Below are 26805 nucleotides of genomic sequence, written 5' to 3'. Positions count from 1 at the left end.
AAATGACTTGCATGTGCCTCTTTGACGACCATGGTGCTGTGGCAAAAAAAGAGGAGTAGGAATTCTCTGCATCTCTTTGAATGTTGAATCATTAATAATGTGAATATTGAATTGAATTGAAATGTCTTTAACTGTGTTCCTAGTTTAGGAGGAGGCAGGTTTGTCCAGTCACCTTCCTCATCGCTGCAGCTTCACAGACGGACATCACAGTGGTTGTCTGTGGTGCCACCTCCAAAACCCATCTGGGAAAGGCTGGTGAGTTGTGCAGTGTTCTCCAGCAGTAAGTTACAGCAGTCGGTTCTGAGACTCAGGTTTGCTACCGGACCCATTCCAGCAGGTGTCTCAGCTTAAAATGTCTCTCATTTGGGTATTACTATCACAATATATGGACATTTAAAAGGCCTTAATTTGCAGTCATTGCAACTGTAATTACAATCAATTAATTAAATCTAATTAAGTTCCGGAGTGGGCTGAGCAATATTGCCAGATGATGAATTTTCATTAATGTCTGTTATGTAGAAGCGGTCCGCGCGGCCGTCTCCCAGCTGTGAGGGCCGCTGAGGCTACATGAATATCAATGAAACACACGCTCCGTGTTGGGAACGTTCCAGAAGAAAAGGACAGGCAAAAATACCCAAATATGACAGAGTACCTGCTTTGTACTGTCATTTATTTGATCGTGAGCACATTGGATTGGATTTCACTAAGGAATACCTCTCGAAAAACAACTGCAAACTGGTCCTACTGAACGAAATATGACTCGCTGTAAGAGCGGAATGGAGCAATAAAAGAAAACTAAAAACATACATACCGCTATATGGATGGTAACAGAAAAACCGAGCCATTTTCGCACAAATAAATAAAATTATATCATAATAATAAATGATTATTATATTACATATTTATAAATAAATGTATAAATAATAAATATAATCAAATAAATTAAGAATGTCGAAATACACGAGACACACCGTGACATTTGCACTCGACGCGGCTTCCTTCCGCATTCAAGTCATTTGAATGCTACTATTACACGTTCATTTTCAGTGTGCCACTCTACAACCAATCTGTGATCCCAGATGAGAGGTCTGTGTCTAAACGGGGGGAGTGATTAGACAGATTAGATGAACATGGAGAGACCCTGTGCAATAACATTTGTCACTGGCTTTCCACTGAAGGATGAATTATACACTTGGAATGTGATTTCATGTTGTGCCTGATGCGCGCGCGCACGCACGCACGCACGCACGCACGCACGCACACACACACACACACACACACACACACACACACACACACACACACACACACACACACACACACACACACACACACACACACACACACACACACACACACACACACACACACACACACACACACACACAGGATAGAGAGAGAGATGATTTGATAGGATATAGGGATATAGAGTATGCTTTTGCTGCCATCTAGTGGCTTTTAAAGGAAATGTTCAATTCACAGAGACAGCTGTTCTCGACTGATGTGTCATGGAGTGAACTTGTGTACTGTATGCATTAAGAATGAAAAATGTGTCCAACAAATACAATTAAAATATTGTTTAAAATTCTATTCTATTCAAATGGACCTATACTCTGTCATGTCAAGTGTTGCCTTTGCCAATCGCTCGACATGTAAGACCTATGTAAGACACCATGGTACACGTGATACTTGTACCATGGAGTGACAATAAAAAAAAATCTTGAATCTTGACATGTAATCTATTCTATTGTGATCACCTCTTCTACAGTATGACAATCTCACCGGGGTTTACATCAGATTTCCAGATTATCTCCATTTTAGGAAGTGTAGCATTATAGTATGTAGCATTCCTAACCTTATGCATTAGAGAGGAAACCTCACACCTCAAACTGCCTAGACTCCCGTACTCCCAACCTGTTTCGATTTTGGAGCGTCAAATGAGGTTCCAGCTAGCGACCACAGCTAGCGCTATGAGCGTTGAGCTTTGTTTTCTCACTGCCAGTAGCCTACAGTAGGGTTTGACAGATAGCTAGTCCGACCGGTGTCGGCACAGCCCGCGCTCCCACAGTCCTCGCTGCTCGTTAAATATTTCCAAATAGGCGTTATTCTGATAAACTGGTCACATACAGTATATGTTACGTTCTCACCCGAAAAATATTAAAACTTTAAAACAGTTTGTTGTTGTTTTTGCTTTGCTTTTTGGCAAGTCTAAAAATGACTGCGGTAGGCGTCATCTACTTCCGTGTCTAAAATCGGAAAGACGATTACAAAATGACGTCATGCAGAAGCGTCCTTGTATGGGCAAAGAATAAGGTGAATAGCAAGACTACAAAGTGAGAATACTGTTCTAAACGCATCGGCTAGCAAAACATAGCCTATCCCTGGATGTCACGATGAGATTAGATTGGTGAAAGTTTGAACAGAATGATTGCGTCATTTTCTCCCGCAGCGCTGCCTTTTTTTTTCTCCCCCCCTGCACGGCAGACAGGTAGGATGATCCAACAGCCTCTGAATGACAGACAGGTAGGATGATCCAACAGCCTCTGAATGACAGGGGCTCAAAACTACGGGACAACAACTTTCTTTCATCGGTCCTTGTGCCTGCCTACATATACATTAGTGGCCTTTCCCCCAAAATACTGATGGTTCCGTCATTCTGTGGTGTATATACATTTCAGATGTGATGCTTGCAGTGCGCTGTAGGGGCAGAAATTGAGTCAAGTTTCACTCCCTGTGCGTTTCGGGCTTTACGGCAGGTTCGCACACACGCCTTGAGCGACGCTTTAAGCAACGCCTAAGCAGCGCATAAAATTTAGGCGTCCTTGTTAACAGATGAGAGCGTTCACACATACCGCTGCCACGCTCGCGCTGCGCTGCATTTATCGTTTAGGCGTCTGTTCTATTTTTCAGCGTCTAGGCGCGCTGAACTGTCAAGCTGGCTGTTGTTTCTGACGGACTTGGGCCATATTTTCTACCGAGTTTGCCCAAAAGGGAGGGTGGAGCGCGAATTAACGAGTGCATACAGTAGTAGGAGAGCTGTCCTTCATGTGTTCCTCTATTAACGTCTTTTCTGTCAGATGTATATATACCCCCCCTGTCTCAATGCATGTATCACTCATGGTGTTGATGACTCATAGTCACATGATTACCCGAGGGAAAATAACAATTACAGCCGGCCAGGAAATAGACAGACATCGTCACTTGCACATTGCAATAAAAAAAGAGGACTCACCCATGCTATAAATCAGATCTGAAAAATGTAAAAAACCGCTGCTCATGTGATCAGCGTAGCGCAGAGCGGGGCTTCAGTGTGGCGTCCTGTGTGAACGCAAATAGGCGCCTAGCGTGCATGAAGCAATGCCTATATGCCTAGGCGTAGCTTAAAGCGTAGCTTTAAGCGTCGCTCTAGGCGTGTGTGTGAACCTGCCGTTACTCTTGGCCTCTGGTGTTATCATCCTCCCTTATTTAGGGTGTGTGTGTTAATTGATACTTTGCGTTAATTGCAATCTGTGAAAACAAGTGAAGTACAGTCCATGAATGAGGAAGTTTTTGTTTTTTTTACAGAAGAAGTGGAACGGCAGATCAAGGACTGCGCGGGCTGCTCTGAGAACAGTCGGGTTATAACGATGTCTCTTCAAGAACGGTAAGCTTAGCCAAACTGCGTTTAGCCGAGTCACGATGACGTCTCGGTACGCTGTAAGTAAACGCTGACTGCGCCCGGGTACTGATTCACCTGGGCAGCCTGGCATTCTCTGTGAGCTCTGTGAAGCTCTATCATAGAGGCAGCTAAAGGGCAGCTAATAAAATAGCCTTTTTAATTATTCCGAGAGAGGGAGAAATTTACCATAAGCTAATTTGACTTATCACCTTTTTTTTCCTTCTGCTTTCAACAGACGCCAGCAGGGCCATTAACACATTATAAAAAGAGAAAATCCCTTTTAGCCTTTAGCTCAACTCGCTTCCTTTCTTCCCATTCTTCCGCTCACCCTCTCTCGTTCTGAAATTAATCTGCGGAAGATTCGCTCTTAACAAAGACTATTCACAGCGGGCGGGCGGCGGCCTCGGCTCAGAGGCGGAGTCGGCGCGGAGGCGGAGTCGGGGGGGAGACGGCGGGTCACAGAGTTTAGCGGGTTGAAGACAAAAGACGGGGGGGCAAATGAGCAAAGGCACTTAAAAGGAGCGGGTCCAGAAAAAAAGAGATGGCTAAATAGCAGACGTACGTCGCACATCATTTTGAAAGGCCTCTCTTCTTCTTTCTTCCCTGGCCTTCTGCCACTCGTGACTCAGCGCGCTACGCCCACGCGGCTCGCACGGCGGACAGGAAGACACTCAGTCACCTGTAGTACCTCCTCTCTCTCTCTCTCTCTCTCTCTCTCTCTCTCTGTCCTCCTCTTCACTCCTTTATCCTACAGTCATTCTGAAAATAACTCCTCCTCCTAATTCTGTGAGAAACGCTTCGTCACGTTGTGCGTTTTGTCCTCGTACCCCTTTATCCCCGGCAGATATACCCCCCCCCCCCCCCACACACACACACAAAATGGATCGTTCCTGTTCTTCCTCTTCCTCCTGCTTCCTCCTCTTCCTCATATCTCTGCAGGACAGGCTTAGGCCGTGTGTCCATCTAGCTTCGTTTTCTGACCGTTGAATGCTGGAAGTGCGCTGGGGAGTGCTGGTCTCGGCGCACAACATGCAAGGAAGCAGTCTGAAAGTAACGTGAGCTCAGTGCGGTAGCTAGCTTGATAGCTGACAGCTAACATTAGCCAACAACACACATACAGTGATTTAGCTCAACGCTCACCAGAAATATTCATATCCAATCTGCTCCCACAATTGAGCCTTTCTGTCTCTGTTGTGATAGTTTTTCCATATGATTAGTTCCCTGAAAAGGAGCAGCCGACACCAGCGTCTTTCTGAAAAGTTAAAATATTTTCAGCTGGAAGCGCCGGGAGCCCCGGCGCACAAAAACACCGGAGCGCTGTGAAAATAGACGCTGGACGCAGCGCACTTTTTCTAGACGTCTGCATGCGCCCGCATATGCTCTCTCCTCATTGGAAACAACTGAAAAAAGATGCTGGAGCTGAGGAAAAGAAGCTAGATGGACGCACGTCCTTTGTCACCTGTTAGAAAGGTTCCCGCGCGGGTGCCTATTCGCGGTGGGGCGGCCGCCAAAGGGGCCCAATCCAGGGCCAATTTGACCAGCAGCCCCCCCACTGGAGCTGCCGCGAGTAGTGACATCATCGGCGACGTATGACAACACAATGGGAGCTGCGGGCAGCGATGACATCACAATGTCACACCTTTCTCCCTTCTCGTCGCCCCCCTTTTCCCTACATTAACTGCCCATAGGTCCCAAATGGACATTATGACATTGGACATACGGGCGATATTTTTACTCCTCCTACTGTCATTCTACAGGGACACTGGTTCTCTCTCCTCCGTTTAGTTCCTTGTCATCTTCTTTTTCATCTTCGCCTCCTTCTAATGACTGAGTGAATGTTTCATCACCTGTCCATGCTCCATGGGGGGTAGCTTTTGGCCACGGCTGCTCGTTAAGCTCGTCTATGCCCTCAGCCACTTTGCCAGATAATCAGCCATCATTTTTGGGAGCTCGACTATTTATAGAATCCATTTGAAATTTTCTGAATTCAAAAGCGTCCGTGGCTGCGAATGGAAAATGGTATAAATAATGGAAAATACGGCGACCCACAGCACGGGCGGGTGCCCCTTTTTCTCTTCGTCTTTTGAAAAACAGCCTGCATGAAGACACACAAAACGAACAGGGACGAATCTGATATTCCGTTTTTTTCTCTCCGAAAGACCGAAAACTCCCGTGCGCCTACAAATGTGTAGTGGAAGGTAAAAGTAAGGATACAGAGTGTCTCCACCTCTCATCATTGTGAGTGTTCAGAGTAAACACCTCTCTCACCAAAGAGCGTAGATTGCCTTCGATTAGATTACATTTAAATCATCCCCATGGGGGGGGATTCAAAGGACGCTAATGTCTTAATATAGCAGCAGTATTTACTCAAATGGTCACACTGTTTTGCCTCGCCAGCTAAATGTACTTGACATGACTGCATGGAGCCTCCACAGGACAACACATTTCAATAGAGCTCAGGCTGTTTGATGCTTATGATAGGGTTCACCCATTATTATTATGCAGTGATGGTTAAAGGGACAGCTCACCCTAAAATCTAAAATACATATTTTTCATCTCACCTGTAGTGCTATTTATCCATCTATATAGTTTTGGGATAGTTGCCTGAGTTTTGGAGATATCGGCCACATAAGCCGTTTTCCCACATGCGTACCGGAAAATTACCTGTAAGTCAATATCGGACATTTCCCTTCACACCTCTCCTCTTGCACATGAGAATCTAGCAGCCAAATTGCCTGTATGTTGGGGGGCGGGGCGGCACTGCAGAGCGAGTGGGGAGTGACGTGTCAGCAAAACTCTGATGGTGACATAAGTTTGCTTGTTTATCCGTTCACCTGCGTCGCGTTGAAGCACTTTTCACAGACTGGCTTCGTTTGATGTGTCCGGGCTTGCCTTCGCTGTCGGCAACGTAAGCAAAATACTTCCACATTTCGCTTCGTGCATTTGCTTCTCTGTGTGCCTGTCGGGCTGTGCCTGAAGGAGGAGGAGGACTGTGGCCAGACAGCGAGCAGGCAGCAGAGAGGAGAGAGGCGAAAATCAGCACGCCCACACATGAAGCTGATATACTGCTCTTATTATCACAAGATCATTTCGCCAGTTTGCTTTAATGTGCGCGAATGATTAGATTATGCCCGCTGGAACATTAAGCAACGTGTGTACACCTCGCCCATGAGAGTGTCGCGGGAAATGACTGGACCCGTTCTACACTTGAGTCCGCTATCGCGCATACCGCTCTTCTGACTGGCTCGACACTGGTGAAATCTCCGCGATGACGGGGTCGCGCTTATACCGGCACGACGACTTTCCCACATGCAGGCATTAGACCACGTTCCGGTCATTTAGCGGTACAAAGCGCATGTGGGAAAACGGCTATAGATGTCTGCCTTCTCTTGAATACAATGGAACTGGATGGCACTCGGCTTGTGGTGCTCCAAGCACCAAAAAAATACATTTGAAAAACTCAACAGCATTTGTCTCTTTCCAGAAATCATGAACCGGTTTCTCAAGATAATGCACAGACTTTGTTGTGAGCAGTTTCATGTAGGAACTATTTTCTTTTGCAGTCTCGTGTAGGAACTAGCTAGCAGCTAGCGGGTGTCGTTCGGTCAAAAGAAAATAGTTCCTCCCTGAAACTGCTCATAACGAGGTCTGTGGATTATCTTGAGTAACCGGGTCATGATTTCTGGAAAGAGACAATGCTGTTGAGTTTATCAAATGTATTTATTTGGCACTTTGAGCACCACAAGCCGAGTGCCATCCAGTTCCATTGTATTGGAGAGAAGGCAGAAACTCTGCGGCCGATATCTCCAAAACTCAGGCAACTATCCCAAAACGATATAGATGGATAAATAGCACTACAGGTGAGAGGGAATATATGTATTTTGGATTTTAGGGTGAGCTGTTCCTTTAAGGAAGTCAGGAAATGTGTCCTCCTTGCATTTGGCAATGAAGCCATTTGTATGGCCCACCATTGCAGGCGCGCCGGCGGTGGACGACAGTTGGCACTAACTTAGACATTGGGAGCTGGGGTTTTTTGTCAATAAAGTTTATGAATATCTGAAAAATGTCCTCACCCCGATTGTGTTCTTTCATTGGTAACGGTGTTAATGTAAAACACAAAGAGCCCTTAAAACTAGGATTGCAGATCACAGGAGCTGCATCCGAACCCAGGATCCACGGAACCCGGTGGCAGTCCATTTTAGGGAGGCGAAGCACCCAGTGTCTTCCCTGAAATATATAGGCATTGAGCATGTACTAACTCCAAGAAGAAGAGGTGACCAAAAAAACACCCTCCTACTTAGAAGAGAGAGTTTTCATATCTTTAACCTTCAGACTCTCGCACCCAGAAGTCTGAACCAAGAGTACGATATAAAACACTTCCTTTAACTCATTGAGTGCCATGGACGTCCTTCGACGTCCAATTAAATAGTGACGTAGAGTGCCACGGACGTCCTTCGACGTCCAATGCGTTTTTTGACGGTGGGACGTCGATCAAAGCCTTCCGCAGCTCCTGTACAACTATAGTAGCTATTGGAGGTCTATAACCTATTTTACAGAACCCTTAGGTGGCGACAGTGCTCTCCAGATTACAGAAATGTCAGGAATACACAGCCTGAAATAGCCTTGATCAAAGAGAACCCGCTCATGCTGCAGTCCAGAGCCATGTAGATTGTTCTGGCTGCAACTGACGGTGCGTGCGAACACAGTCAATCTGAGTCAACTGAGTCCTTCTGCCTCTGTCTGTCTGTCAGCATAGTTTCTCCACATGATTAGCCGCTAGAAAAGCAGCAGCGCGACACTGAAAAGCCAAACCTTTCACTGCAGTCCGCGTGTGGCTTCTCCATGTTGCGCTGCCTGGGAGGCGGCGCACCAAAAGCATTCCGAAAATAGACGCTTGGTGCGAGGCTGTGTGTTACTAGTGTGGGGAGGAGTTTTCAGCTGAGGGGGGGGAGGGGGGGTGGGGCACGCAGGGCAGGACACAACTACATCACATCACTACATCAGAAAATATTATCTAGAGTCAGTGAATGTGCTTGAAATGCTGCATTTCACAAAAGGCTGAATATCTCAGCTTATAATTTGAAATGCCTGAAAACGCTGAAAACAACCTATCTTCTCCGGCTCATAACTAAAGAACGGAAAATGGTATCAATAAACTTTTTTTTGCTGATGATACAATAGAGTCTCCTTGTTCTTTTTGCGTGTTCGGTGTTTACATAGTAATATCACACAATATTCTGTGGGCCTCGAGAAATCACTGAAAACGCTCTGAAAACTCTGGCACTGGGAGCGTCCGTTCTCCAAAAGTGGCTGGCACTCAATGAGTTAATAAAACCTGAAACAGTTGTTGTAAATGTGCCTATGTATAGGAGGTTTTATCATTGCCCCTATGATTGTTTCCTAATGTTTTCTCTAGTGTTCTGTTTATTTATTGTGCCTTGAACCATCTACCGTAGATACGTATAATATAATATACATTGGTTGTCATGGTAACCGATTGTAACACAGCTCTCAACAAGCAGCAGACTGGTCGATCTTTATGTCAATCAAGTGTCAGACGCCTTGGGAGGACGGACAAAATGTGGAGGGGAAAAAATATTTGTATGAAATGGATTTTTATGAATGCCACGCAATCTAGCAGGACGGCCTTTGTGATCGACCGGTCGATCACACGATCGCCCGTATTGGGCACGCCTGGATTAGGCCAACGCATAGCATCATTAGCACGAGTCTTATCAAAGAGGATCTCTTGCAGGGCAAATAATATTTTGCTCCGAGCGCTGCCGTTTGACTAATTAGCTGGTAAACAATTAATCCAAACAGTGACAGCTTGTCTCTACCCCATTGTGCGCAGGAAGGGAGTTACACCAGCAAGCAATGAACAGCCTCATCTGCGTTCGCTGAGACTCAAATAATAGTTTGTAATTCTTCTCTGGCGCAGCATCTGCGAGTGTCAACAAGGCTTTTTAAAAGGCCTTTTAATCTGTTTTGAAACTTTTTAATTTGAATTACCGGTACTTGAAGACTGTTTGCCACAAAATGTAATAAGAAACATGGAAAAAGCAGTAGGCCTAAAATGTGGTTGAGTGTGATTGGATTGTGAAACACATTGTTACATCAATAAACGCTGGTTAACTGTTGCGTCTAAGATGTTGCGACGCCGCCCCGCCACTAGCCGGGGCTGTAGCCGAGAAAGGAAGACGACGCGCTCAACCAAAACGTCAGAAAACTTGCTTCATGTCTTTATTTGGGGATGGCTATGGACTGGAGAATCCGCGGATCAAGATGATCTGGAGCACTACCGGATGGAAACCTACATCCCACCTACGAAGATCCACTTGTGTGGTGTGCGGAAAGACGTGCCACGCTTTGCAGAATCTCTGCTATCGCTGTTTGAAGCTGAATGCCAACAGCACACTGTTGTTGAATAGCCTAATTTGCAATTTATTGAAGATTATAGATTAAATTGTGCTCAATTGTGACTGTTTTCTGAGTGTTTTCTTACTTTTAGACTAGTGGACGAATCTAGATTTTTTTTTTTTTTTTTTATCAACAGGGGAATTAGTCGCTAGGAACATCCCTAATATTGTCTGGTGAATTTACAGGTCAGTGAAAAAATAATGGTCCGCACACCAAAGGAGCTCCCGTTAGGTTTCTTTATTTAATAATTATGCACACAGCGTATTTACAGGTCGCAAAACTTTTCCAAAATGCATGCATGCTGGTGATGAAAGCATCACCTCTCATTAGAGTCGAAGAAATCTGAGAAAACACAAAATAAAAGACTTCTGAAACTCCATTTAAGACCTAAAGGCTCTACTCAACTTAATATTTAATTTGAATATTAAGACTTTACCTCTCCTTCTTCAAAGTACACATGTCGTAGTAGAGGTCATGAGAGAGACGTGGTTCCCTTTTTTTTAGCCACGCGTTCAGAAGTGTGAAAACAAGCACACAGCCTTGAAATACACAAGCAGAAATTGAAATCCACTGATATGGACAAGTATGTCTTTTTGGTATATTTTTTCCTATAACTCCAATAACTTTCTCCAGCATGCAACAAAAGCAACAGTTTCACATACAGTAGAGTTGTATAGCCTGCCATTCATAAAAAAAAATACTTATTACATCTTCTACTTAGGAAATCACTACATGTCATGAGTGATTGTTTTTAGTTAGCGCTGCATAGGACCATTGAACTAGCGAAGTCATCAGTATATGGTGAATATGTATAGTTAGTTGGGGGGGGGGGGGGGGGGGGTGTTCAGAAGGTGATCATTGAAAATATCAGTATTTATATGGTTTAAAAGCCTATGCAATGGAGGTGAAATAGTGCATTTATGCACGTGGGTAGAAAAATCATAAACGGATCTGGGTGATGTGTGAGGAATGGAGCTAAGCCGAGTGCCTGTATGGCACCAGTGCTGAGTGTTTCTGTCCCCAGAGACGGACAAAACACAGCTGAGTCAGTGCTGGTGTAGACTGGGTGTATGTAGCCATGGACGGTGTAAAATAGCCTTCTTGTTCATCTGATGACCATGCACAAGTTGAAAGGGTTGACGAAGGGTCTAGCCCTGGACCATCGCAAGCCTCAATTCCGGTTCAAAACAAACATTGGTCTATCTCAAGACGTTTTTTTATCCTCGACTGCCATGCCCCGCCCCCTTTTTTTCATTCTTCTTCTTCTTCTTTTGTTCTTTATCTAACGGGTGTTGAATCCGTTTAATCAGCTCAGGAGTCCACCCAGAGGGGATCGTGTAATCCTACAGCTTAAGTTAAAACATGAACATCACAGAAAACAGAGCTCTGCAATTTCAACAAAACAAGTGACGTGAAAATAATCCGAATCGGAGTTACAGGTGCATGTGTGTGTGTTTGTGTGTGTGCGTGTGTGTGTGTGTGTGTGCGTGTGTGTGTGCGTGTGTGTGTGTGTGTGTGCGTGCGTGCGTGCGTGTGTGTGTGTGTGGGTGTGTGTGTGTGTGTGTGTGTGTGTGTGTGCGTGCGTGCGCGTATTCGTGGCACAAGGAATAATAATCACAACGCGTCCTCGACATCAGAGGGGACGCGGTCCCGTTCGATCGTCCATTCCGCTCACGCCCCCCCCCCCCCCTTCCTATTAGCAGAGGGAGCGTGCTGGAGTGGAGATAAGGGCAGGCCGCTACGCCGCGTCTCGACACAGGAAGGAGAAGGAAGGGGAGGGGAGGAGGAGGAGGAGGGGAGTCACGTGAAACAGGCGTCGGCCGATGTGTAAAACAAGCGCTCCCAACCACCCACCCCCCCCACCCACTGCCCCGCCTCCCACCCCGCAACACTCCTATCTCCAGCTCCAGGAAACTCTCAGGGTGCAATTTACCGCTTGCGCTGCACTGATAATACTGTCTCCAGGGGAGGGAGGAGGGAGCGATGGGTTGGGTTAGAAAGAGAGAGAGAGAAGAGAGGAGAGAACGAAGAGAGAGAGATAGAGAGAGAGAGAGAGGGGGAGCGACGAGAGGAGAGAACGAAGAGAGAGAGATAGAGAGAGAGAGAGAGAGAGAGAGAGAGAGGGGGAGAGACGAGGGAGGATGTAAGAGTAGCTGAAAAGAGGAGGCAGAGGGAGTATCACCATGGAAATGACAAACGCAATCCCCAAGACCCAATTTGTGCTTGTGCGAAATGCTCCCGACATGTGACTTAAGACATGTGACTTAAGCAGAGAAAACCTGCTCCCGACATGTGACTTAAGCAGAGAAAACCTGCTCCTGACATGTGACTTAAGCAGAGAAAACCTGCTCCCGACATGTGACTTAAGCAGAGAAAACCTGCTCCCGACATGTGACTTAAGCAGAGAAAACCTGCTCCCGACATGTGACTTAAGCAGAGAAAACCTGCTCCCGACATGTGACTTAAGCAGAGAAAACCTGCTCCCGACATGTGACTTAAGCAGAGAAAACCTGCTCCCGACATGTGACTTAAGCAGAGAAAACCTGCTCCCGACATGTGACTTAAGCAGAGAAAACCTGCTCCCGACATGTGACTTAAGCAGAGAAAACCTGCTCCCGACATGTGACTTAAGCAGAGAAAACCTGCTCCCGACATGTGACTTAAGCAGAGAAAACCTGCTCCCGACATGTGACTTAAGCAGAGAAAACCTGCTCCCGACATGTGACTTAAGCAGAGAAAACCTGCTCCCGACATGTGACTTAAGCAGAGAAAACCTGCTCCCGACATGTGACTTAAGCAGAGAAAACCTGCTCCCGACATGTGACTTAACTCATTCACTGCCAACAACGTATGAACACGTTTTCAGAATCCAGCTGTTCCCTGCCAACAACGTGTTTACACGTTTTTGGCATCGATTTTTTTTTTTTGACGGTGGGTTGTGCATCTAAGCCTTTTACATCTCTTATATAATTATTGGAGCCACCGAACGTTTACAACCCATTCCACCGACCCACTAAGTGGCAACAGTGCTCTCCTTGCTAGAGGAAGGAAAGCATTTTTTTAACTTGTCAAGCCATTCTCAGCCCAGCCATTCTCCTTTTCGCGCTGATTGCTGGCGATGCGGGATTGCAAATTTACATAATAGATTCAGCCGATCTACTATGATCGGGTGATAGATTACAGGTGGACGAACACACTTTGAAACACGCAGCATAAATATGACCAGAATCGCAAAAGCTTCTCTCAACCAAAACTCCAAACGAGTGAGTCCATCCCGACTTCCTCAAACAGCGGCTGTGCAGACAGGCACAGGAGAGCAGCAAAGCACTGACTGGTGACAAGCTTGTCCGCCCACGGAGGGCGGAGTTGAAGCAACTCGAGAGGGAGGGAGAGAGAGAGAGAGAGAGAGAGAGAGAGAGAGAGAGGGAGGGAGAGCGAGAGGGAGGGAGAGAGAGAGAGAGAGCGGGAGGGAGAGAGAGAGAGAGAGAGCCAAAAATGAATGGTTAAAGTGACAGTTCCATCCAATTTCACAAAAAGCCGTTTATCTCTGAATATTCTTTTTCACGCTAAAACCATGCTGTATTCAACTGCTAATGCTTACATAACTACTAACTCTACAAACTAACTCTTTTAGACAGAGAAAGTACACATTCTATTAGTACTTTTGAGATATTGTATGTTCACAAACTCCAAGCTGAAACGAATCCTCGGCTCTTATAAAATGAGCCATAATCCTCAAAAAACGGCTTGGCAGAAGCTATCTACAGCAAAAAAAAACGTCTGGCAGTCAATGTGTTAAGCAGAGAAAACCTGCTCCCGACATGTGACTTAAGCAGAGAAAACCTGCTCCCGACATGTGACTTAAGCAGAGAAAACCTGCTCCCGACATGTGACTTAAGCAGAGAAAACCTGCTCCCGACATGTGACTTAAGCAGAGAAAACCTGCTCCCGACATGTGACTTAAGCAGAGAAAACCTGCTCCCGACATGTGACTTAAGCAGAGAAAACCTGCTCCCGACATGTGACTTAAGCAGAGAAAACCTGCTCCCGACATGTGACTTAAGCAGAGAAAACCTGCTCCCGACATGTGACTTAAGCAGAGAAAACCTGCTCCCGACATGTGACTTAAGCAGAGAAAACCTGCTCCCGACATGTGACTTAAGCAGAGAAAACCTGCTCCCGACATGTGACTTAAGCAGAGAAAACCTGCTCCCGACATGTGACTTAAGCAGAGAAAACCTGCTCCCGACATGTGACTTAAGCAGAGAAAACCTGCTCCCGACATGTGACTTAAGCAGAGAAAACCTGCTCCCGACATGTGACTTAAGCAGAGAAAACCTGCTCCCGACATGTGACTTAAGCAGAGAAAACCTGGCCGACACGAACTTATCTCCTCATACCGATAGAGGCTCAAATTAATCTGCTTTGACACCACTTTATCACTGAACTCAATGCATGTCAAGCGTCTACAGCAGGGGTGCCCAATACGTCGAAGGTAGTGTGGTCGATCGCGTGGCATTGGGGAAGAAAAAAAAAAAAAAAAAATATTTTTTACTGTTTTTCCACTGTTTCCACTGTTTTTCCACTGTGTCCACTGTTTTTCCACTGTTTTTCCACTGTTTCCACTGTTTTTCCACTGTTTTCCCACTGTTCCACTGTTTTCCACTGTATACTCAGTGTATATATATATAAATAAATATGTTCGGTAGATCACTTTGACTTGGTCATTTTAAAAGTAGCTCCCAAGCTGAAAAAGTGTGGGCACCCCTGGTCTACAGTCACCAGCACTAAGGATGAGTGCTGAGCCAAAGTCAAGGGTATCTTCAGACCAGTGTTGGGGGTAACTCGGTACAAAACTAACATATTACATGTAATATATTACTTTTAGCAGTAACTCAGCAATATAACTTATTACCAGTATTATTTCAGTAATATTACACCAGTTACTCTGTCAAGTACCACAAGTTATAAATTGAGTTACCGTACTTTTTTTTAAATCAAAGCACATCTTATACTATAAGAATGAGAAGAGTCCATGTGCGTGCGTGCATGTGTGCGTGCGTGCGGGCGTGAGCAGAATTTTGTCCCGTCACAGTTATGTCGTGTTACGTGCTATCGGGCTGAAACTTGCAGGAAGTGTAAAGAGCACCCCTGCAGGTGACCTGACGGTGATTGCCCTAATTACCTAATGATGTGATTTCATCAGTGATGTCATCAGTGATGATGTCATCATTGATGATGTCATCAGTGATGTTATCCTTCCCGGTGCCAATAGAGCAGGCCAGGTATGTGAATCGAGCACGCGTAGTGCGCGGCGCGAGGTTGCTAGTTTAAAAAAAAAAAATGATTTCCTAATCAAATTGTCGGTTTTTATGCAAATAACCAGTATAGATCAATAACAGTTAGAATTTTGGACGGTTTACACTGACTTCAAGACGGTTGAAATTATTTTTCGAGATGGTTCCGGGGGGACGATGTCATTCTGCTACTGCAGCTATTTTGGTGAAAGTAATGCAAAAGTAGTGTAATAAGTAATGAGTTACTCTACACAGACCGTAATAATGTAAAGTTACTTTCAAATGAAAGTAACTAGTAACATGTAGTATGTTACATTTTGAAAGTAACTTGCCTCTCTATTGCAAAAAGCCGATCAATGACGCAAAACACGCGACGTGAGCCAGCGGAGTTGGTGTCACAGTCGCATGCAAGCTAACCTAAAAACATGTGGACAAGTCTGTGGTCTGATCCTGGTGATGACATCAGAGTGCGACACCAAACAATGTAAACAACGCTTGTGGAAGTTAAACCATAGGTAGATGCATTGATTGAACCCTGAATAAGCGAGACTGAAACGGATTGTAGGTATATCTTCGGAAGGCTTCAGTCCATTTATTTAACTCGAATCAACAACACGGACACCGGTTTGTGCTCTGGTCAGCTCACTAAGACATGTTGCGCTACATAAAGATCAAGTAAATATTGAGGTAGAAAGAAAAAAGTGTGTGTGTGTGTGTGTGTGTGTGGTATGTGTGTGTGTGTGTGTGTGTGTGTGTGTGTGTGTGTGTGTGTGTGTGTGTGTGTGTGTGTGTGTGTACCAGCTGTTTGGCCTTGTCGACCTCCTGCCGTGTGTGTAGTCTCTCTCGGCTCAGGGCTTTGGTCACTTCGTCCTGTGCTGCCTCCCTCTCTTTTCGTGCCACTTTGGCCAACTCCTCCTTCAGTACTGTCTGGTGTCGTTCATACCTAAGGGACATACACACACACACACGCACGCACGCACACACACACACACACACACACACACACACACACACACACACACACACACACACACACACACACACACAGTTAGGATTTGTTAAATTGGTTTCTGCCCTCGAGTGTATTTTGCCTGCCATCAAAATGCTATTTCCAATTATTTCCACAAGAGGTCAGCAAATACCAAATCAAATTGTTCATGGACAAGTCCCATTCATGGAGTCGATAAACAGCCCATTTATGGTAGTAAAGTAGTAGTAAAATAGTAAAGTGGTAGTAAACTGTAAGACCTGCACTATAGAATACACCATAATAATGTAGAACAAAGTCTTGACAATGTTCTGTTCTTCTGATGTGTGTTAATACTGTTCTATCTGCCGATACTTATTCTGGATATCTGCAAGTTTCACGTTCAAGTTAAATGTAACAATTTTAAATCAACTAAATAGTTATATATATATATATATATATATATATATATATATATATATATATATATATATATATATATATATATATATAGCAGCACCAAATCATAACAAGAGTTATCCCGGACTAAAGACTTTTCTTTTTTGTCCCAGTCACAAGCGTTTTCCTCGTTTCATTTAAAAGAGGTCTTGTGTTGTACAAAGACAGCATTGGGACCCCCAGATGCATCCCATCATGGGGATTAAAAAGTCCCTAATCGATGAATAAATTAGTATTTCAAAACCTCTGGCTATGCTTTATGCCGTCAAAGCATTCCCAACTGACTGCAATGTAAGGTAGACTGATTGGAACGCTGAAGGCTAGAAGGTGAACCTCCTTAAAACAGGGTGAAGGATGGTTGATTGGCGTGAAGAATAACCTAACCCAAATCTGTTTTAAGTTACATGGGAATTCATCTGTGACCTCAATGTAAAAAAAGGGGCGTGTCTGATTAGAAAGACACGCCTCCTCCTCGTGCCATTCACATAATATGCAAACTGCATCTCAACCAGAAACCTGCGCTTAACACAGAATGTATTTTACATCGGTTCCATCATCTGGAACCCTCAACAAGAAATGGCAATATAGAGAAAAGGATGAACAAACACACACACTTATACATAGAGCCTGTGCATTGCATGCGTGTGTGTTTGTCGTCACTTTTTGCCAGGTGCAACACTTAGGGGAATTACGGTATGCACTGTTTAGGCAGCACAGAGCCCCAGAGCCCTGCATAAGGGAAATCCAGCGTGCACTCGTACACCAGGCACTATGGTAGAAGTCAAAACGGGCATCAACAAACTGGAGGCTCGTGCACTGCTGTGCTATTATACATCCACATACCAGGAAGAGGGTCATTTTCACAGTAGTGGCTAAGTCAGCAATTCTCTTAGTTACAACAACACTGTGCTATACCACAACACTGTGCTGTGAGCAGGTGGCGTTTCTAAAGTCAGTATAGTTTCCATTCAATCAGACAACAGAGAGGCAAAGTGAACGTCACTTCCTGCTTCAGCACTGTACCAGAGATTTTCATCCGCCATTTATTTTCCCATAGCCATTTTGTAAAATGCTTATAAAAAACGGTTCAGCTCAGAATCGGGAGAGACCATAGAACATTTCACTTGGACCAAAACGGAAAAAAAAAACATTTTCTTTAAATCCGCGATTTTTTTTTACTTTTTGGTCCAAGTGAAATGTTATGCGGTCTCTCCTGTTTCTAAATGTATCTGAACCGTTTGGTTTGAACAACAAGTAAAACTATTTTTATAAGCATTTTACGAAATGTCTATGGGAAAATAAATGGTGGATGAAAATCTCTGGTACAGTGCTGAAGCAGGAAGTGACGTTCACTTTGGCTCTCTATATAAAGATGACTGAAGAAACCCTGCTGCCTAACACAAAGCTGTAACACACCACTGTAATAAACAAACAAAACTATGCAAATGTTCAAAAACTCCACTGAACAATATAGTTCTTATATAATTGACTGCTAAGTGACCAGTTTGAGTGTTGATCTTTGGTTATTGTATTATAAATATAAATTAACTTTTATGATCACAGGCGTGTGTTTATCAGGTATTACACAATGGCTTTGAGCATTACTCAGCCAGTCAGAAGAACTGAGGAGCACAACTATCTTCTGCGTTAACCAACATTATCTCCAAACCCACCTCTCCTGTTCATCTTGTGCGTACGCAGCTGGTTTACTGGTGCTGGTGCTGGTGCTGGACTGGGCCCGGGGCTGTGGGCTCGGCTGGGGTCGAGCAGTGGGGGTGCGACTGGGAGAGGTGCCTGGGGCTAAGAAAACATACAGGAGAATAGTTGTAAGACTCACTGTTATGAATCTTGGCACGTGACTTTGAGTTAATGGCATGTGAAAGTTTGAGTTTAGCAGTAAGTCACAAGCAGCCATGCTTTAGTGGTTCCCAACCTTAGGGTCGCGATCATAAGTGGGGTCGCCTGATTTATTTTTATTTATTTTTACACCACACACAATCTAAAACTAGCGAAGATGATTAGGGTCACTTGCGTTTTTTTTAAGTTTAGTTGAGTTTAAAGTGAAAGTGATAAGATAAGATTTCAGTTTTGTTCTCTTGGGTGACACCTATGGCGATGAGTGGTAATTGCAGGTGAGAGCCAAACAGAGTCAATGGGCTCACTATCAGATAGTGACTTTTTTTTTATGAAAATGTTTGCAATTATAACTTTAAATCAGAATTCTGGAAATAAAGTCAGAATTTTGAGATTAAAGTCAGAATTCTCAGATTAAAGTCAGAATTCTGAGGGGAAAAAGATGCATACTACGGTATGTGACATCACTGACGACGTCACTGATGACATTATCGACGGTGTACCGGAATTTGAATATCGCGGGTCCCTAGATTTTTGCGACGTCAGAATCGGGTCACGAGCCAAAAAAGGTTGGGAACCCCTGATTTAAGGTGCGTTCACACCGACCTATTAAAGTTTTTCGCTGGCGTCGAGTTTACATACAAAGTCAATGCAAACGAGCGATTGAGCGTATATTCGCCTGGGAGAAAAATCGCTGGGCGTCCGAGCGGCAGAGACAGAGCGATAGGGAGAAAATACGCTCGTCGCTCGAGATGAAATATCCCAACTCGAGCGAAATTACGCTGGCATCAGTCGCTCGTTGTTCAACGCTGATTGGCTGCCGTGTGAGAGTGAGTCAAGGATCACACTGGCTTGGAACAAACCGCTGGTTTATTGTGTGGCAACAAACCGCATTGACAGGCTGACAGCTGACATGAAGTGAAGTCTGTACTACCGGTATGGAGCTCGCATTAGGAGCACGCTGATAGGCTTTAGCTTGTAAACAATGACGGTGGCTCGTAGTGGACAAATATCATGACATTGCGTAACGTTATAACCCCCACATGTCCGTCAATTGGTGTGCCTGTTGATGAGCGATTTAAACAGAGCGACAGAGCGATTCCAAAGGGTTGAATCAAGCGACAGAGCAAAAAATAAATATCTCGGTGTGAACGCACGTTTAGACTGATTTTAGAATATTTCCATTACAGGCACACTGGCTAGCAAATCATGCAGGTGTTCCATATTTTTATACATGCATTTATTTTTCTTATTTTTCACACTGGATGTCATGGCATCGGCGTTGCAACGTGTGTGCGTGATGATCCCAGTACTGAACAAAATGTGTGCGTCAAAGATCAAGCATGTGGTTCATCTGGCACGGAGAAGACATTTCTGACGTGCTTTGAATTTCACAGCCTATGATCAGAGATAAGAACCAGTTGACACAAGCCATAAAAACACAGTGACTACGTTTACATGCACACAATATTGCGTTTTTTGCCCATATTGGGAAAATGACAATATTCCGACTAAATGAATAATCCACTAATATTCCCGTTTACATGCAGCCGTAGCTCGCCCTCCCCGACACGTGAGGGAGGGCGGGGAGAGAGAGAGAGACAGAGCAGCGCTATTCTTACCAGCATCACTTGGCCCATTTCAGGAGCTTGCTGCTGAAAAGTTTGGCGTTGCGCATCCAAGTCTTTCAGAAAAAGTTATTACCTCGCAGGCTCGCAACATTTTGGACTTCTGTGGGCACTACTCTCTCTTTAAATATCTCTCTCTTTAAATCGATGTTTCTCATCTCCTCCCGATCAGAAATGTCGGCTTTTCTTTTCGCATGCCAGAGATGATGGATTATATGATTATATATTGCCTCTTCTAGCCCTTTCTAGCACACATCAGTTGACCGCAAACAGGCAACATGCGTCGAAAACTGTGGTAAAAAACCCTGATTGAGACACATATTCCGAATGCGCTGTATACATCATCAAAGAATCCTTCTAATACTGGAATAACCCAGATGTCTTAATCGGAAAATGCTAAATTCGGAAAAAGGGCAAATTTGGAAAATGCAACTGGATTATGCTGTTTACATGACCCTTATCAAATTCAGAATATTGTAATTTTCCAAATAATAGTGGAATATTGTGTGCATGTACTGTAAACGTAGTCATTGATATATTTCAATTTAAGAATTAAAGACGGCTGTGCGCTTTTTAAATAATGTGCCATTGTTAGTGTAAAGTCTGCATTATTTCAATAGAGAGCCGCAGGGATGACGTATTTTTGTAGTCAGAACGCGGAAGTCCCGGACTTCCTGGTTCTTCACTGTTTCTGTCTATGGGATTTTTGAATGGGTTTTTGCCGCGATGCTTCAAATAAGGTCTCTGGACAACGCAAGATTAATCAAACGCGAACTAGAGTTCAGTCGGATAATCTTCACACATGAGGACCACTTTCATGAGTTTTGTAGCGTAAATGCGAGCCCTAGAAGTCAAAAGCTCGAGCTAAGCTAATCCAGAACTACACACCTGTCGCATAGGCTTCCACGTCATCGACAACACAGTAAGGTGCAGGGTACCTGGGTCTCTCTGACAAGACAACACTGTAAGGTGCAGGGTACCTGGGTCTCTCTGACAAGACAACACTGTAAGGTGCAGGGTACCTGGGTCTCTCTGACAACACAACACAGTGAGGTGCAGGGTACCTGGGTCTCTCTGGCAAGACAACACTGTAAGGTGCAGGGTACCTGGGTCTCTCTGGCAAGACAACACTGTAAGGTGCAGGGTACCTGGGTCTCTCTGACAAGACAACACAGTGAGGTGCAGGGTACCTGGGTCTCTCTGACAAGACAACACAGTGAGGTGCAGGGTACCTGGGTCTCTCTGACAAGACAACACAGTGAGGTGCAGGGTACCTGGGTCTCTCTGACAAGACAACACAGTAAGGTGCAGGGTACCTGGGTCTCTCTGACAAGACAACACAGTGAGGTGCAGGGTACCTGGGTCTCTCTGACAAGACAACACAGTGAGGTGCAGGGTACCTGGGTCTCTCTGACAAGACAACACTGTAAGGTGCAGGGTACCTGGGTCTCTCTGACAAGACAACACTGTAAGGTGCAGGGTACCTGGGTCTCTCTGACATGACAACACTGTAAGGTGCAGGGTACCTGGGTCTCTCTGACAAGACAACACAGTGAGGTGCAGGGTACCTGGGTCTCTCTGACAAGACAACACAGTGAGGTGCAGGGTACCAGGGTCTCTCTGACAAGACAACACTGTAAGGTGCAGGGTACCTGGGTCTGTCTGACAAGACAACACTGTAAGGCGCAGGGTACCTGGGTCTCTCTGAGCGCTGGTTGGAGTCGGTGACGGTGTGCGTTCTGGAGGAATGTTGGCTACTCCTCTCATCCTCTGAAGAACATCCTCTGACAGCTAGACGAGAGGAGAGAAACAGCGGGTGTGAGACATTCATCAATATTTAAAGCATTTACGAAAATCAATTTCTTCTCATCTTGGCCTTTATTGAATTGTATCGTTGTGAAATCTTTGAATCTTCACACTTTAGCCAAATTTCCTACAATTCCCATAATCCTCCTCTCGCAATCCTCAAAGGACTACTAGGCTATCATCAGCATGAATGTGCCATGATGTGACTTAACAGAATGTGTTCTTGTTGTGTACCTTTTGATTTGATCAAATTATAACACAGAGACTAGGGATGCACGATATATCGGCAATCATATCGGTATCGGCCAGTATCGGCCGATTTTTTAACATATCGGTCATATCGGTATCGGTCAGATGTTGCAATGTTAATATCGGTTATCATTATCAGCCAAATTCTTCACATTGATATGAAATAATGCAGTAAATCTATGATTTATGGGCTTTTCCAAAGGCTTTGCAAATAAAGAAATGCATAACTTTTTCAAATTCAGTGTTAACATGTGTTTTTCAGTATGTACAAAATGTGATGATCATAAAAATGTGGTTTTATACAGATCATATCGACATCGGTAAATATCGGTTATCGGCCATAATGGCAATGTTAATATCGGTTATCGGCATCGGCCAAAATTTTCATATCGGTGCATCCCTAACAGAGACCTTTCACATTAAGACACACAAACCTAAACGTCACCCATTCAGGACAACCCTATTCTGAATAAAATCAGCTTTTCCAAAGTGCTTAGGGCAACTGGAGCAATAATGCCCCTCCCACCTCTCTCTCTTGTTTGCACATAAACAAAGGCGTAGTATCCTCATTCACTTGGGAATGGGCAGGATCTTCTGTTCATTGTAATTATATGGACAAGTCTCAAGTGTAGAAAACGCAACCTTGGCCTTGGGCGAAAGACATGAACCTGCTCAGAGAGAGCCAGAATACACTGGATTATTGTAGCTCTCTACTGAGTGTGTGAGTGTGTGTCCAGGAAAATGGTTATACATAGCTCCACCAAAACCCACAATGACTGAGCAGCACCAGTCACTAACTGACTCACTGTTTCTATGACTCACAACATTTGAATGTCCAGGCTGGCCTGGCAAACGGGCTTATCAGAGCCACAGTGAAATGAATCCATCTGCAATGGTGTGTGTTTCATGCAAGTATCTGAACTATATGCTGTTTTTAGCTTGTTCAATCGCTATAGATCGATCAGAATAGTGTGTCACAGTTGTTGTGTGCTGTAAAGTTGTCCTTTACTAACTTGCCTTGCATAGAGTGCAGCTGGGTCTAATGGTGCATTCAAGTGCTTTTTGGAAATCTCAGAATTATGACGACTTTTTTTGAATTTCTTATGGCTACGTTCACACTTCAGGCTTCAATTATAATTTACCGCTTCCCTCAGATCCAATTTTTGTGTGACTGTTCACATTCATTTTTGGAAGTAACCCATATCAATTATCAGTTTGAACTGACCTCACCTCCATCCTGGCTATAATGCCCCCTATGCACATTCACAAACGAATGACAAAATGCATAATGTCTGGACAGTCTGTTATAGAAGCAATCAAATGACAGTCCATGCCCTGGGCCCAATCCATAGGAGGACTTGTGGAGGCTACTGTAGATGCTACTTCATTAGCTGACTGTGAGCATGTGATGCGCAAAGAGCTGCTTTCTGTGGAGTCATGGCTGACACTTGTGCGGTATTATGATGTGTTCCTCTCTAGTTCCGTTTGAATGGACTGGAGGAATCTCCCCAAGCTTGCCGTCTCCCAATTGGATGCTTGAGTCGTCGTCCTCCATGTTTTCTGGACAGACGATGACAGTGATTTGTTGCATGGCCATGGATGAGATATATTAACACACTTAGGATCACATTCCTAATGTGAATCCATGTGGGGTTTTTCTTTTTATGCAGCACACTCTTACTTATGGCAGAATAAAAAAATGATTATATTTTGTTCATTTGCATCATAAATTCAAGATTTCCCTTAGGGCCAGAGTTAAGGTGTCCATAAAATAGAATTGGCTGCAAAAAACACCCTTAAATCTTGTGCTTACGTTTTCCTTAAAATGTTTAACCTTATGGAGAAGATTTAAGGGTGTTTTGTGCAGCCGATTCTATTTTATAGACACCTTAACTATGACTCTAAGGGAAATCTTAACCTAAGGTGCTTTGTGCAACTGGGGCAAGAGTCTTACCCCTTAATATATTAGCCAAAGGTTATTGCATGATACATCGCTTTTACCATCACTTGTGTTGACACTCGACCCCTAAATACATGCTACAAACAATGCAGCACAGAATTACAATATTTCCAACAGCACCTGAAGGCAGCACTATTCCTCCCCTTTCTCCCGTTGAGAAAAGGCTACGCCAAACTCCATTCAAAATGTGGCAATTTAATGCTGTCTTGCTTATCGGGAAATGCGCTTGAAATCGCCAGGAGCCACAATTCCGCATACATCCCACACACGACATACCGATCAACCAGTATTGCTTCGCCTCATGCCGTTGCCGACAAGCAAGACAACTTTAAACTCCAATAGTTGTTAAATTGAGTTTGGCAGGACTCATACAACAGAGAACGGGCACGTACAGTATGGGGGATTCATGTTGCTTTGGCAACACGCCCCAGCCTCCTGCATCCCTTTACATCCTCCTCACTGTCACAGTACAGTAACGTTAACATGTTGCTTGCTCACTTGGTCCAAGTGGGGACATTAGTGAGTTCGATTAGACTGCTAAAATAACGTTACTACAAGCTAGCGCGCTAAGGGTAGTTGATTATCAATGGAAGCAAACGCTAGCTAGATTAGCATTACCTTGACTCCACGAAGAATCCTGACTCTATCCTCCTCATCCACGCCGAAGGACACTTTTCTGGTCGTACTCTCCCCTGAGCCCATGATGTCTTCAAATATTTGACTGTTGTCCGGTACAATATTTAACAGCTAACCTGGAATAATCTTGCAGCAGTTGTTGTACTACCCTGCATGTAACGTTACTGATTTTTTGACAGATGGGATTGTGGGTTGCCAGATTCGTTTTACACATCCCCCTCCTAGAGCTATGAATGAATGCATAAAACCTAAACCTAACTACAAACCCCACAGCACGTGGGTTTCACGTTCACACATGCATCTAGTAATCTCAAGCATACAAATACATTATGTTCAAGGTTGTATCTGTATGTCTTGTCTTCGGGTCTTTTTATTATGTGGATTTAAGGATGTATTTCATAATGTGTGTAGTTATACAGCACAACCTGGCAACCCTGCTATGATTGAATAGCTGTCAAAATCTATCTATCTATACCTACCTACCTACCTACCTACCTACCTACCTACCTACATATACATACATAGCCTATATATTTAGATTCTGTTGCACACACACACACACACACACACACACACACACACACACACACACACGCACGTGCACACACACACACACACACACACACACACACACGCACACACGCACACATCACACACACACACACATACACATACACACACACACACACACAAAGCTGGACACTGACATCTGGCCTGCATTTCCTCCAAAGAGGACTGGCTTCCTTTCGCCAGTCAGGTCAGGAGGGAGGTGTGTGTGTGTGTGTGTGTGTGTGTGTGTGTGTGTGTGTGTGTGTGTGTGTGTGTGTGTGTGTGTGTGTGTGTGTGTGTGCGTGCGCCCGCGCACGTGCATGCGTGTGTGTGTGACTGACTGACTGACTAAGGGGCATAGCTAATGTTTGGGTATATATAGTGGGTTCAGTGAGGTCAGAGGTGAAAGGTCACAGGCTGAGGTCAGGGTCAAAAGGGCTTCCCTTTAACATCCTGGTAAGTTGTCGTGGGGGGAGCTGCTGCTACCTTTTACTGACACTCATAGACAGTTCAGCTCAGAGCTCAGTGCTGAACAGTGTTGTTAGTACTGTATACAGACAGACAGTGTCACATCCCAACATGTGTGAAACCTCATTCAGTTTGCTTCACTAAGGATTTACAGTTACGCTTGACCCCGACACACAGTTACCTTCTTATATTTATTTTGTGGGGGCACGGCGGCGCAGTGGTAGCGTTCTTGTCTCGCCTCACAGCACAAAGGTCCTGGGTTCGATTCTCGCCTGGACGCTGTTGGCAGTGGGGGTACGTCTCCCCATGCTGCCCTCAGTGCCCAGTGCCCAGGTGGGCTATCTCGTGAAACGGGCGTTTCCGTGTGGAGTTTGCATGTTCTCCCCCCTGTGTTCCCCTGGGGTGACTTCTCCTCCATATAATATAATAATAATAATATCGACCCCCACTAAAAGCAAGAAGATCGTCACCTGACCTGCGGCGGTTAGAAGAAGTTGGCCTCCGGGAGCTTCAATGCAGAGCCTGCACCACCGCTCCTGGCCACCATGGAGGAGGATGAGCCAGCATGGGAAAACTGCAGAGGACACATGGTGCCTCTAAGCATGTGTGTAATGTGTATGTGCACGCATTGTGACAAATAAAGACAGGGTTTGCCCGTCCTTAGTCTCGCTTGCCAGACTCTCCCAGCAAAGGGCCTGGGAGAGTCTGGCTGCCGACGCTTTCTATTGTGGACTAGAGGGGAAAAAGGCTCTTTACAGCCATCCACCAAACGTACCATGCATGCTGGCTTCATTGCATAATCCACATCAATCATTTTCAGCGTGTAGCAATGAGCTAGCGACTAGCGCTGCTGT

General features: G+C 44.8%; 1 protein-coding gene across 1 annotated transcript in view; it reads right to left on the bottom strand.

Annotated features, from left to right (window-relative positions):
• The window catches only part of LOC310794885 (MICOS complex subunit mic25a-like), a gene marked incomplete at its 3' end in the record, with an annotated part of 115133 nt that extends 90031 nt beyond the window's left edge, over positions 1-25102 (bottom strand). The window contains exons 1-4 of the mRNA XM_083656926.1: positions 24917-25102; positions 21978-22074; positions 18475-18601; positions 16174-16318 (exon numbers count right to left, since the gene is read on the bottom strand). Coding sequence (XP_083513052.1) covers positions 16174-16318; positions 18475-18601; positions 21978-22074; positions 24917-25000 — 453 coding nt within the window. The 5' untranslated portion in view covers positions 25001-25102. The remainder of the gene's footprint in view (positions 1-16173; positions 16319-18474; positions 18602-21977; positions 22075-24916) is intronic.
• Between the last annotated feature and the right edge of the window lie 1703 nt (positions 25103-26805).

The sequence above is a fragment of the Poromitra crassiceps genome (genome assembly GCF_964638095.1).
Source record: "Poromitra crassiceps genome assembly, chromosome: 20".
In the NCBI taxonomy this organism is placed as follows: domain Eukaryota; kingdom Metazoa; phylum Chordata; class Actinopteri; order Beryciformes; family Melamphaidae; genus Poromitra; species Poromitra crassiceps.
This window is presented reverse-complemented; position numbering and strand designations above follow the sequence as displayed.